The following is a 13830-nucleotide window of genomic DNA, read 5'->3' as shown; positions in this document are numbered from 1 at the left end:
CCCTAATTCCAGTATTAATTAGAAATTGGTTTGATTTTGCAATTAAATTATTCAAAATATTAACGTAACATGAAGACTCAAGTTGTATACGTAGAACCGTGAAGTTCATGTTCTATAACAAACACACTACTGTTGTAAAAAGTATAGAAGAATTTTCAGGTTTCTTTTAAACCTTATTTTAATCTAAATTTATATTTGACAATCTAATAGGGAATACCATCTAAGTGTGTTTGTATTTCAGGTGTTGGATAATGTGTTGTCAATAAATGATGTGGCCAGCATGGCAAGTTTATTGGAGATTACTGTAATTCTCTGGAGAAGTATCCAGAAAGCACTTGATCACAATGAAGATGCCAAAGATTATGCTATCAAAAAATTTGCTGCTGTATTGCCTGAATATTTTAAAGTATTTAAGGTAAAGAAAGCTTAGGTTTTCCTGTAAGTGCTTATAGTCTTCTCTGCAGGTGCTTGTATATATTATGCCTTTTCTCTATTTTCATGGCATTCGGTATTCTTTTTCACTGTTGTTATAGAAAGTAAACAATAGCAAGTTCCTTGGAATTCCAGCAATGGGTAGATGTTATTCCCCTATTGCAATATCTGACTGATGAACTGTAATCTGAATAGTTAACATGAAAGTACTGGGGTAATAAATTGCTCTTCTTGTATTGTTATTGTAGGATTCCATTCTTTTAATGGTTTTGGAACATTTGGAAATCAGTAACTGAAAATGTGCCATTGCAGAATAAACAGTGTACATAAAAAGTCCATGTTTTAATACCTGCTCCCCCCAAAATTCATCCAGCACCACCCCTTATTATGATTCAGCTGCTGGAACAGACACTTTCACTTTCTTGTAATTGGTTTCTGCTAATTTGATCTTACTCTCTAATGATCTTTTGATGCACTTACATTGTGTAGGTTTGATATAAGCAATTAATTAAAATCAGTCGTTTTCATATTTTTGGTCTGTTTGATCTTTTTAATTATTCTGGTGTTATTTTTCAGGGTACTGTCTTTTGAGTGGCTAACAGTGTCTGCTGCACCTTGTAGTGCATTGGGAAGGATTATCTTCTGGGCATCTGTTTTTTTTGTTTGTGGCTTTTATGCTTGAAGTATACTGAGTTATGCTGGCTGTTACACTTCACAGATTCAACTTAGCTTTAGCTAGTCGGGGAGCAGAAAGCAAGTCAGTGCTACATAATGTTCTGCAGCACAGATAGACCAAATGCTCTTTCTACCCTGAAAGCATTTGGAAGTTGTCAAAGATATTCCAAACCATTTTTTGTTAGAGGATGTAACATCCCTCCTGAAAGGTTCTGGTGAGCAGACGAGATCCAGTTTTAGCAAGAAACCTCTTTGACTTTGATATTCTTACAGTGAGTAAGCAGCTTGGATCTAAAAAGACCTGCCCTCAAAGGCTTAGTTTCTAAAAGACTACAGATTGAAGCAGCTTGTCTCTTTCCTGAAAAGATACAAAGATATTTTTAAATGTTCTTCTAAAGATGATTTATGCAAGGTTTTAGATCTTCAAATGTCTAAGTAGGTAATAATTTCATTTGACTGTATCAATGAAACTTGGACATAGCTGTTATATACTGGTTTTGAAGAGTCTTTTACACAGGTTGGTTTCTACATAACCCCAGTGAGTCTGTTGTGGTCTAGACCCTGTATTATGATGTGTTGTAACAACTTAGTGTGTTTTATGTTACCATCGTTATATACACACCCTTTCCTTTAGAGTCTCTTTTATAAATTTCTCATGGGAATGAATACTCATTTCAGGTACTAGTTACTTGAGAGGGAGTTAGATGGTGTCACAATTGTCCAATTAAATATTAGCCACTGCTAGAAAAAATGTAAGCTAGCGCTGTTATTACTTGTGCACTGATTATTAATCTAATAGAAGCATAATTACTCATGGTAGTTATTGTGACACTTTGTTAGAGAGCTGAATGATTAGATAATTGAGAACTGAACTCTTAGAAGAGGAATCAGAAGTTTCAGATTGCAAACTGCATGTTATGAGCTTCTTTCAGTTACATCTCTAGTGAAAAAAGGGAAAACAATTTGAGATAATTTAATCATACTTTTCCAGTACTCTTTAGTTTTGTGTGCACGTGTGTTACCTGTAGATGTGCATCATGTAGTGTGATTTTTTTTTAATCCTAGGATGAGCGTTGCGTGACTCCATTGGTTATTCTGGCATCCTTTATGCCCCCTTCTGCTATTCCTACATTCAGGTACTATCTTTAAATCCAAAATATGAATTACAAGAAATCTTTTGTTGACTGTATTTGTTAATTTTTCACAACTTAATGTATTAAGTGCACATTTGGAGAAATTAAACCACTAAACAAATCTGATGTTAGTACAATTTGTTAGGTGCAAATATGTCTTCGATCCACTGGTGAATCTTTTTTGGTATTAGGCTGGTTGATTTGCTTTGACATCTTTCTGCACTTAGCAATGTGAAACTAACGTATCTCTTTTTGTTTTTCTTTTAAGCTGTGGAGTGATATCCAGGCTCAGAAATATTGAGAATGGAGCTGACCCAAGCAAATATTCTGCCCTGATAGACTGCATGTGTCGCTGGGGTCAAGTGGGACATATTATGGAATTAGCCTGTGACTGGTTGTCTGACACACTAACCCCAAGAAAGGTGTGCATGTGCATATGTCACAGGATCAGGGGACTGCTAGATTATTTAATGTCATCATGGGTTTTTTTGTTTTTTTTTTTTTTTTTTAATAGAAGAAACCTCTTCAGTGCCATATTATTCTGCTTTGGAATTAGCTGTAAATTAAGATACTAATCGTATTGTACTGTTTTGTGCCTGCTTCTCATTTAGGATAATAAACCATCGGGACGACGAGTACGTATCCACGTAGCACAGGAGCCAAGGCCGGAATTAGCCATCGATTACATTGAGTATTTATTGACTCATCCTGTCAATCGTGATTGCCTGCTCTCTGTTCCTAAAAAGGAACTGCAGAAGCTTATGAAAATTCTCAGCACTGCAAAGGTAATATTCTCCTTACCATAAACAGTGCTTATAAAAGTGCTTAACATCATATATTGCCTGAGTCAAATTAGAGGCCTGCAAGAATAGATAAATAAGATTCATGACCCCCTCTTCCCTTCTATAAAAAGGTTTTCCTTTTGATTTGTACTTCAAATAAATATTCTGAACTAAAAGTATATTAGTTCAGCATTGTTTATAGATTTTTAAATGGCTCGTTGTTTTTAGGTGTGTCAAAATGTTTGTGATATAATATGGAGCATTTTTAAGAGACCTGACTTTCAGAATGTATGTAAAATTGGTTATGGGATTGCAAAATGGGAGTAATTGAAATTGTTTGTTATTTTGGGGGATGCAGTGTTGTTTAAATCTTTTGTTTAGAGATGTTGATAAGAGACATTTGAAAGGATTTTCTGGAAAATATTAATGTAAACCTTGGTGTTTCAGGAGGTTCTTGGCTCAATTCTGAAAGCAACTGATGCAGGTTCTGGTAGCTGCAATCAAGCAACGGGCCTAAGAGCCTTCAGCCTCTTTTGCAGATTGAGTATTCATCTTCAGAACAAGGTACGGTTATACCTTTGCAGTATGAACTGGAGCTGCAGCTGAGAGTATAGGAAAGGAAATTCCAAAAAACATTTGGGAAACTTTTTGTTTGTTTGTTTTTCAGTTTTCTGAAGAAGGAAAAGGTTACCTCTCAGTTCTGAAGGAGACGGGTGCTTGGATAGAAAGTCAAGTTGTGCCTTTTATACTAGCAAGTGATCAAAAGGATGGCATTTCAAAACAAAGGAATGTTCCTGAATTAATTATCCAGGTTAGAGGTCTCTTATAATATAAATCAAACTGCTGCCAATCTAAAAAGCCATGTGTGTGGCAATTGTATACTGACAAACATACTGCACTGCCATTTTTGGAGCCCGGCAAGTGAATGAGCTGCTGAAACACAGTCCTGATTGTTCTGAGGTTACAGTTTTGTGCTTTTGTTACTCATTTGATTGCTTAAAATCACACTTATTTTTGAAAAATGCCTTTGTGTTTAGTTATAAACTTTGTATTTTATAAAGATAAAGTCATATAAATATACTTGTGCATAACCTAGTGCAATATGTTCCTCACGAGGAGTCAGCGGTACCTTGTCTGGGCAAGACTATTACATAGATTTTTTTTCACCTACCAGTGCAAAATATATATTCTCATTTTATCTGCTGAAGTGAGAATGGAACATGTTTTGGTTCACACTTTTGGAAATGCCTACTCAAGAAATTTTTTGCACAGCAGATTATGTAAGCTGGGTATCCCTAATTTTAGGTTTCTATCAGGTAATTCCTGTCCTCAATCTTATGCCCCATATTAAATAAAGGTATTGTTTACTCTGTTTTATGAGAAGTACATTAACATAGAAGCATAAAATGATTAACATAGAGTTAAGATTGTCACTGAATCTCAGTTCTGAAAAGGAGAAGAAAATTAGTTGCTGAAATCAAGGGTATAGTTTCATTGTATGCTAGCATTTGAGAGGCTGTTCTCCTATAGTGTAGAAGGTCCTAGAAATGACAGAATCATTGCAGCTGCATACATTGTGTTGAAAAGCATAATAGAAGATGATTTGGAAGAACAGGCAGGTGGTGTGACTATGTGAGAGGATTTAGATCTAATCATGATCTTTTCTTGCTTTCCTTCCTTTCTTTCCTTCCCAAAAAAATAGGTAAAATTATATCCCGAGAAATTCAGTGTGCTTCACTTTAGTGCTGAGTCCCATATCTTTGGAAGTCAGCAGAGAGGTAGGATGTGAGTTACCTGGTATATTGGTTCTGCTAGAATAGGATTAGTGTTCACCAGAATCTGGGAGGGGGGCACAGCCAGGGTAGACAACTATAGACCAAATGAACAGCCAGGTGGTGCTCAGCTCCCAGCTTGGTCTAAACCACTACCCCAGGGAACTGAGTAATGAGTTGCTCAGTCCTGTACTAAACCCCAGTACTGCAGTCAAGTGGCTTTTGGAGAAGTGTAAAGAGACAGGACACTCACTCAAACAAGTGGTGTAGTTTTTCTTGGTACAGGTTTCTTGTGTGGTTTATATGCTATTGTCTCTTCTTTCTGAATGAAAAATTTTGTATGCTTTATAACTCTTTTGTGGGTATTTTTCAAAAGTTTGTAAGTGCAGAACTCAACCTTATAGGAAGACGAGTCACAAAATAGGAAATTTTTACCAGCGTTTTCCGAATGTTTACAATCAATTTCCTAGGTTTGAATAAAAAATGAAAATGAAACTTTATTGATAAGCAATAAGATAGGCAGTTGCCACCTGTAAACCCAGTAGAGAAACACAGTGATCGTTGCTAGTAGATGTTAAAGTCCATCTGCATCATTATTTCCAGAGAAGAAACTGAGGCTTAAAGACTGATGTGACTTGTCGGGAAGTCAGGAAGAGAATCCAGGCCTCTTGCATCTCCTGTAATAAGCTACATGCTTGTTAAGCAGCTCCTATTTGCTTCTCACCTTGTACACTGTTTTTTATTGGAATGAGGTATTGATTGTGCTTTTTAATTGTTTGGAGTGTATGTCTGGTGGCAATGCTGGCATTAAAAGCATTTGTCTCAAAATATCCATATAATATGATAATTACAGTTGCTTCTTTAATATTGCTGCATATGAGAGTGGACCAGGACCAGAACGTCTCTTCTTTTTCTGCTCTCAATTATCTATCACTTTCCCTGTGACTATCTCATTCTTTTGCCATTTCACCCTTTCTTCTCCACTTGGCCTGTTACTCAGTTTTGCAATTACTGTTATTGGCAGGGTTTCTCTGGGGGACTGTTCTTTTCAGGCCACCGATTGGTGGCCTCTGACACAAACCCCTGTGTCATCACTGACAGTGTCCCCTACCCCTTATCTTCATTTGCCCTTCACAGAAAGCATTTGATTTTACAGTGGGGGAGAGAGAGGGGTTAGCTTGTTTTGAATTGTTCTGTGTTACATTCTCCTGACAGCACTTAACCCAAGGTGGATTTTAGCATTCAGTTATGGGTCCTTTCCTATTTTGGTCAAGGGCAAGATTTGGGCTAACCTCAGTCACCATCGGTGTCCTTGAACAACCCAACTCATGTACATATAGACTGATCAAAAATTGTCACCTCTTTGTCTGTGCATTAGTATTATGATCTGTTCAGTATATGTGTGTCGCTGGAGGGAAAACCTCTGTAGGCTGGTTTCATTTTGCTGTGCCAGGTGGGTGGAGCAGAGCTACCACGTTCTGCCTCGGTAAATGTCAAGTATCACTGCCGTTGATCTGAGCCCAGTAAGAGAGACGGAGGGTTTACTGCCTTTCGGGAAACTGTTTACTGGAGGAAAGGGCAATGGAAGCATTTGGAGAACTCTTTGGAACTCCTGCCTTTCAAAGGTGGAGAACTGAGTAACTCCGAGTAGGTGCACCAGCTTTCAGGGTGACTTGGCTAACATTTTGTGGTTTTATTTTTTTTAGGTTTTACTGAACAGTTACTCTATGTAAATTTTGTTTCTTACATACTTTCACATTTCTTTTCTAGACCTACCTGACAGTATGCAAAGATGTCATAATGGTTGGCCTTGGAAATCTCACGTTTCAAGCACACGTTTTAGATATGGGTCTGTCAGTTCTACAAACTGGTATGACATTTCGTACTGGCATCAACATCTCCAGATACACTTTGCTGACTTTTTTTGTATTAGCAGAACTGTTGCTTTTAGCATTTTGGAGTCTACTTCTCAGAAAATGATGTTTACAGCTTTTGCTAGCTAGTACCCCAATAATAGGATCAAAAGTCCCAGGAGCTTTTTTAGAAAACAAAACCAACCCAGAACTATGTAAATATTGTTTTGCTTTTAGACTCTAGTTATTGCTATATAATTCAGGGGGATTTATATGTAGAGAAAGTGGTTGTTAATATATGTGTAAAATGAGTGAGAGAGAGATGGATCAGTATGTCTTAGGAGACAACATTGTAGCATTATTTAGATTGGGATCATATTTGGAAAGTTATGTCTACACTACAGACAGAATTAGAGCTCAGTTCCTGAAGAAATCTGCAACTTTAATCCCTATGCTTCTAGGATTGGAAGGAACACTGGATTTATACTTACAGTATTGATCGAACTGTTTGAAAATTTCAGCTAAAAATGCTCAGAAACTAAATATATCCTCTAGACTTGTAAACTATAGCTATTTATGGTATATAACCGAGTTTTATTCTAGGCTTGTACCTGGAAAATGTAATTACAATTTTTTATGTCATGGTACTTATTTCTTTCTGTAGAGAGAGGTGGCTTTTGTGCTCCAGTGTTACTGTATGCTCTGAAAGAAATTACTGAAGCTTCCATTACTCAGAATTCCAAGACAGATGAAGTGGCAAATCATCTCCATGCTGTACAGACAGTCTTCCAGAAAGTTTTAGAATGTGTGGCATGCAGACTCAAGAGACAGCAGGAAGAAGGCATTCAGGTATTGTACTTCCCTCAGAATTGCTACTTAGTGTATAGATATATTCATACTTTTTACACAAATGTGTTATGCTTACTTTATTATTCTAGTTGACATCTGACTAAATTTTCAGTTAAATTTTCTAAATTTTCTTAAATTTCTTAATTTCTAAAATTTTGGTAACATTTTTTTATCCATTGTGGGTCTCATCAATACAGGAAAAACTACTACATTGGAGAACAATGTGCTCTGTTGCCAATGATCCTGAACTATGCTAGTACTTACAGGTTATTAACCCTATCTGGAACTTTCTCAATCTAGAGAAAAAATAATCTATTTTATATATATCCTATGATCCTGGGAGAGAGGAGAATTTGTTGTTTCTTTCAGCCTAAATTACAGCAGCTCCAAAATAATACGATGTCCTAAAGTTCTTCACAACCTCCTATCTTTAGAGAAAAGTTGCCTTCTTGTATTTCATAGCAGGGACTAGATAGAAGTGACACGCCAGTATGGCTGGTTCACCTGTCTATCCTGGCTGTGGCCTCTCCCAGCTTCTGATGAAAATTAACCCTATCCTAGCTAAACCAGGACAGATGGGTGGATCAGTGGAAAATGTGATGGTCACAACTTCTGAAAAACATTGTTATTTTTTATTAAAACCATTGTTTTGTTTTTTTCTCAAATTTATGAGTAGACTTCCTAAATGTGTTGCTGATTTCACCCTCTGATCCCAGGTGACTAGAACACCTCAATCACTGTTCAAGGTGTGATCTGTACTTCCTCACAGAGAAGCTTGCTGAAATATTTGAACTATCCTCAAGCAATCTGTAAAAACTGATCTGTTTTCCTTTGGTTTTAGTTGATTCGCTCTGTTCAAATGCCTCTTGGAGAATTCATACATGCAGTCCAGTGCTGGCATTCATCTTGCCCAGCAGTCCACCAGGGTGTACTTTCTACACTCCTGGCTGCAATAGTAGCAGAGATAAGTTGTGAGCTACAGAAGGTAAAGTTAATGCTGACTTTTTTTTTTCTTTTTTGCACTTATTTTAAACAATATGTCGAAACAACAGAGCTGCATTCAGAAAGTGAGATCTTTGTACTGCAGATGAAGATTTTGTGTGTGTTCTATGCCAAAGAGGAAATTTTATTTGCTTATAATTACATATTATGTTGCATAATGTGTGAATAGAGCTGTGCAAGAACAGTTTTCCTGATATCTTGTTCACTGTCTGCCTTGGAAAGAAGCGTTTGGAAATGAGGCGATGCTGGAGATTAACAACATGGTTATTGAAATTCTCTGTGTGGACCTGGCTGGGAAGGAGTTAACTTTCCTCACAGCAGTCCCTGTGGTGCTGTGGTTTACCTTTGTGGCTAAAACACTGTTGAGGACACACCAGTTAGTTTTGGATGTTGCTGGACAGTGCTTGCAGAGTGTCAAGGCTTTCTCTCTTCCTTTCACCCACTGACCTAAAAAAGAGATGTTAGCAGGCTGCAAGTGGGCAAGAGCTTGAGAAGGACACAGCTAACACAGGTGACCCAAACTGACCAAAGGCACGTTCCATTCCCATATCATACCATTTTGTGCTCAGCACTAAAAGCTCAGGCAAAGGAGGAGGAAGGGAGGTTGTTCTAAACCTAACTCACTTCATCTCACCCCCATTAGAGAACTTAAGAGGTGAACTGCTCATCTCTGAAAGACTCGAGTTCCCTGTTCTTGGAACTGTCCCATAAGGCTCTGTAATCGTGTTCTAGAGCAGTCTGGCACTGACCACTTGTGCATTCTCTTCTTCAATATGCATCTATTTCTCATACCACATCTATTTTACTCTGGTTTTTGTCTAAAGAATTTCCAACTATCTGATCAGAGTTTCTTTGGAAAGGAAGGAAAGAAGCTCCAACACTCAAAAGAATGTATAGACAGAGGTTATTGCATGTGCTCTAAGCCCAAGGAACCATTACTGTCCTTGAAGGAGAAGGGTAACTTTCCCAGGGTGTGCTCCTAATGTATGAAGTGTTAGAAGCAAATAGGAGTGGTAAGATTGGAAGCTTTGGACACAAGGAAAAGCAGTCTCTTGAGCAGAGGCAGCACTCTGGACTGGTTGCTAGGTAGGTCAGAAATAAAGCAATTAACAACTACCAGAAAATACTGTGTACAACAGAGCTGCTTCTAAAGATTCCATTACAGAAGCAACACCAGAGGTTCACCTGCAGATGTTTATGGATCAGCTGAGGGAGGAGCTGTGCAGTAAAAACGTGCTCTTTACAGATGCCAAAGAGTAAAAGTTTATGGTTTTGAATGATACTGCAGATTCATACTCATAGATGATGGATGCTCTTTGCAGTAAGTCATCTGAGCTTGGGTTTTCCTTTGCCCCCAGGTTACTGTACTAGTAAATCAAAATGCAGTTCTAACTAAGTACTTCCCATGCTATTCAGAACTGATGGCAAAAAGAGCTGACACAGGGAATTGGGAAATCACTGCCACCTAAATTATTTTTAGAAATGTCTATACACTTAACCTAGGAGACACAATGGGTGCTCTTTTGCATTTAGGAGACTGTGTCTTTATAAATAATGACCAACAATGTAGTGAAATGAAAGTTCAGAACAACTGTGCTGAATATTTGCCTTGATACAAATACTGTGTTTGGTTTAGTATTAGTCTTTCTAATTTAAATTTATTTTATTTGGACACATCACAATTGGCTTAAGACTATTCAAAGAACACATATAAATTTGATATGTGATATGATATATGAATGTGACATAGGATAGGTCTTGATTAGTGTAGTTATTGAAATACAGATTTCCTTAGAAGTTTTCTGTATGCAAATATTTCTTGATCTGCAGCAGTTGTTGATTTTTTTCTTTCTTAGGCTTCCAGTGAAAAAGACTTAATGATTCCAAAGGCTATTTCAGAACTTCCTCCTCTTTCAAGCAATTTAATGGCCATAATTATGAAGTCAGTGAATGTTGTCAGGTAAATGTTTCTACATTAATTAGTCCAAAGTTGTTAATGTAGAACAGTGTATATGATGTCAATAAAGTTTTAATTTCTAATTCAAATAAATCTTGAGGAACTAAATACTTACTGCATTTACCCACACTACTTCAGAATCCCTCTCTTTTGACATATTGCTTGTAGCTATTGATTAGGGGGCTTGGTTCCATTTTTTTACAGCTGCATCTAAGAGTGCTTCCTATTTACAAGACTGTTGATCTAAATGAGTTCTTTAATCATACATCTTTGCTGGCTTGTTCCATAAGATACTTAGACACATTAGTCCCCTCAATATAGAGATACTTATGTGAGATAAAGTATTTACCAGAAATAGCATTAACTCTTTAACAGAACATCTGCAGTGAGGTGACAAATGTACTATAGCTGTATTAAAATTACAAAATTCAAAATAGCTTTAAAGTATCTGAGTCCTAAAAGCCCCCAAAAGTAGGGTTATGTAATTATTCTTTAAAGACTTGAACAGGTTTATTTGCTATATTTAGTGTGTAAAACATATTTTGAAATTGTCACAAATTAATTTGATTTTGCTTAGTTTGCTCATATTCAATTTTTATTACATGACTATACACCGGACTTATTTTAAAAGATCAAGAGGCTAATAGGCTTAGGGCTTCCTTAGAAGTCCTGTTGTTCTCCAGGACTTAGCACAATTAACTCCTATTCTTAGCTTGCTCATCTGACAGACTTTGTGTCTGCTGTCATGGTGTTTGATTTTTTTCCTTCTCAGCCCTTCTCTGTTTCTAGTTGAACTTGCAAAACACAGGACTCCAGGGAGTCCAGCAATAGCTTTCCTAATCCAGGTCTTGTTCTTCTATGAGGCAGCAGCTGTCCATCAAGGTGCTCTCTTGTGAAACTATTTTTACACACCTCTTTTCAAAAGCAATACAGAAATACAATTAATTCCTCTAAAACTTTTATATTGTAGTAGTCAGAGAATCGTGTCCATTCTTGACAGAGAAAACTGCTAGTTTAGACCAGATTGTTTCTATGAGTACTTTGATAAACATGTATCTATTTCCTAGTATTAATCTTTTTGGTGCTAAGAAGATCTAAGTCAGGAGATAATTTATATTTGGTGCCTTGGAACTGAGACTACTTTTAAGGCTGTTTTCTATTAATCTGTATTGATAGGAGTCCAGTAGTGAATAATGCAATATCTCAGACATTACCAATGCCAATGGAAAGACATGGCATGACATGTCTGACATGACAGAATCTGATGTGATCTTCTGTTCTGTGAACACAGTCATCTTGTCCCAGGTTCTACAGCACCTATTATGTTTTCATTTACTAATTAATCAATCTCTAGCACTGAATTTCAATCCCCATACCAGTGATACTATTGAGTGACTTGGCAATACCTGATCAATTGTTTGAGTGTCCTTTCCTTTAGTAGGGAACTATCTGTATAGGAACCAATTGCTTATCTCTTTATATATATTTATTGTTCTATTTTATTTTGCCTGCAGACTCATGACCCCTGTTGAGAGGGAGGAAGGGAAAGGCAACTTCATTGAGTCTGCAGTGAGTCAAGTTAATAAAATCAGTGTTCCTTCATGGGAGTGAGGAATGTGCTTGCTGACCTAAACACTGATGATAGCAAAGTCAAAACTGATCAGGAGACTATCAGTTGACAGTTTAAGAGCAATAGGGAACAGGATCAATACTTGTTCAGACTAGCCCACAACGATATAATAAAACTAACAGAATGCATGAGCAACAATATAATACTTATTTCAGAAGCTAAAGAGTTTCATCTCTCTCAGCTCTTGAAAGCAATATTTGAGCTTCTACAAAGTTATTTACTGAATTCCTAGTAGTGGTTAGATCTTTTCTTAACTGCGTATTTTATTTTGATATCTTAGCATGATAAAAGCCTGAAGAACAATTAAAGCTATTGGAGTCATGCAACATATTTTTAAATTTCAGTAGAAATTGAAGTTAGAAATTTCAATACAAACTACTCAAGTTAAATTCCAGTAGAACCAGTAATTTTTTCATGCATTACCTTTCCTAAAATAGCCCAGGAGCTCTTAATTTCTCTTATCATCTGGGCACAAACTTCTTTTATTTTCTTCCCTGGCAATTTACTATTCTGTTAACTCAGATATTCTCAGGTCCGAAATCATCGTGTTTTTCAGTTGCCCAATAACCACTGCTTTGTCCTGTATGGTGTCTTTGAAGCTGTGGTGGCATGGTGTAACATAAACTTGTTCTGTCCAGTTCTGTTTTGAAAGAAACATGGTTTATAACATTTTTGCTTTGTGTTTTCCTCAGGTCATTGTTGAATGAATTAATGGAATGCATACTCTCTGAAGAAATTGAAGGGATTTTTAGTCTAGCAGCTACTGTCTGTATTGTGATTATAATTAAAGGTCAGTCAGACCATTTTTGCAATCTTTTTTTTAATATGCTGCATTTTGAAAGCTGAAGTCTTAGACAATTTAACAGGTACTTTTCCTCATCCTGTTAAGTTACTGTCTTTCTAGAGGTGTTAGGGTGATAGGACTTGTAAATGATGTTGTTAAGCTTTGGATTTTCAATCTTTGTGTAGGTGAGTCTAAAGACACAACTGTCCGCTAACTCACAAGGCTCATCTCTATATTCTGATTTGCCAAAATACACAGTAATTAATCCAGGACAGTGAAAATTTAATTTAATACCTAATCTCTCATTAAACACTCTTTTGTGCTAAAAAATATTCTATGAAAATATGCAGGGTTTTTTGGTGATAAATCATTATTTTTGCTCAGCTTTTCAACACAATCTTATTTCAAATAGGTAAGCACAAAAGTTCACTTCTAAAGGATGTTGCACCTGCCATTCAAAGGAAACTGATAACATGGAAGGATGCTGCCACAGAAGAGGCCAGCAGTACTGAGAGGTAAATGTGCAGTGGGAAATGAACACTAACCTCTCCTGTACCCTCTCTGCAATAATTGGCTGTGTTTGGTACTTACATAATACAGTCAGAGCATTCTCAATGATTGCAAGGTTTAAAACACTAGGTAAAAAAAAATGTGAGCTACTGAGTCCAGCACAGTGTTAAATTTCCTGCCTGTATGTTTGCTGCAATTGCAATCTTTATATATTTAGTTTGGATTTTTGCACTTAATTTGAATGCACTATGACTTGATCCTGTAGGATTCAAGTTCTGAAATTGATTGCAGGATTCAGTTCTGAAATTCAGGTCTATTAGCAGCAGGTGTAGAACAAAACAAGTAGTTAATTTGCTATTACTTATTACTGGAATATTTTTCTCCACATATACAAATCCATACCTATGCAGATGGTAAAAATTTAATTGAATATAACCATGACTTTTAAGAC

General features: G+C 36.6%; 1 protein-coding gene across 1 annotated transcript in view; it reads left to right on the top strand.

Moving 5' to 3' along the window:
- The window catches only part of NCAPG2 (non-SMC condensin II complex, subunit G2), a gene marked incomplete at its 3' end in the record, with an annotated part of 42891 nt that extends 29507 nt beyond the window's left edge, over positions 1-13384 (top strand). Inside the window, exons 15-26 of the mRNA XM_008948183.1 lie at positions 242-415; positions 2173-2243; positions 2509-2662; positions 2852-3025; positions 3470-3586; positions 3690-3833; positions 6565-6664; positions 7312-7496; positions 8338-8481; positions 10355-10458; positions 12778-12875; positions 13282-13384. Of these exons, the coding sequence (XP_008946431.1) occupies positions 242-415; positions 2173-2243; positions 2509-2662; positions 2852-3025; positions 3470-3586; positions 3690-3833; positions 6565-6664; positions 7312-7496; positions 8338-8481; positions 10355-10458; positions 12778-12875; positions 13282-13384 (1568 nt within the window). The remainder of the gene's footprint in view (positions 1-241; positions 416-2172; positions 2244-2508; positions 2663-2851; positions 3026-3469; positions 3587-3689; positions 3834-6564; positions 6665-7311; positions 7497-8337; positions 8482-10354; positions 10459-12777; positions 12876-13281) is intronic.
- Positions 13385-13830: the final 446 nt, after the last annotated feature.

This window comes from Merops nubicus, unplaced genomic scaffold (genome assembly GCF_000691845.1).
Source record: "Merops nubicus isolate BGI_N331 unplaced genomic scaffold, ASM69184v1 scaffold15639, whole genome shotgun sequence".
Classification (NCBI taxonomy): domain Eukaryota; kingdom Metazoa; phylum Chordata; class Aves; order Coraciiformes; family Meropidae; genus Merops; species Merops nubicus.
Note: the sequence above shows the minus strand (reverse complement) of the source record. Positions and strands in the feature narration are given on the sequence as shown.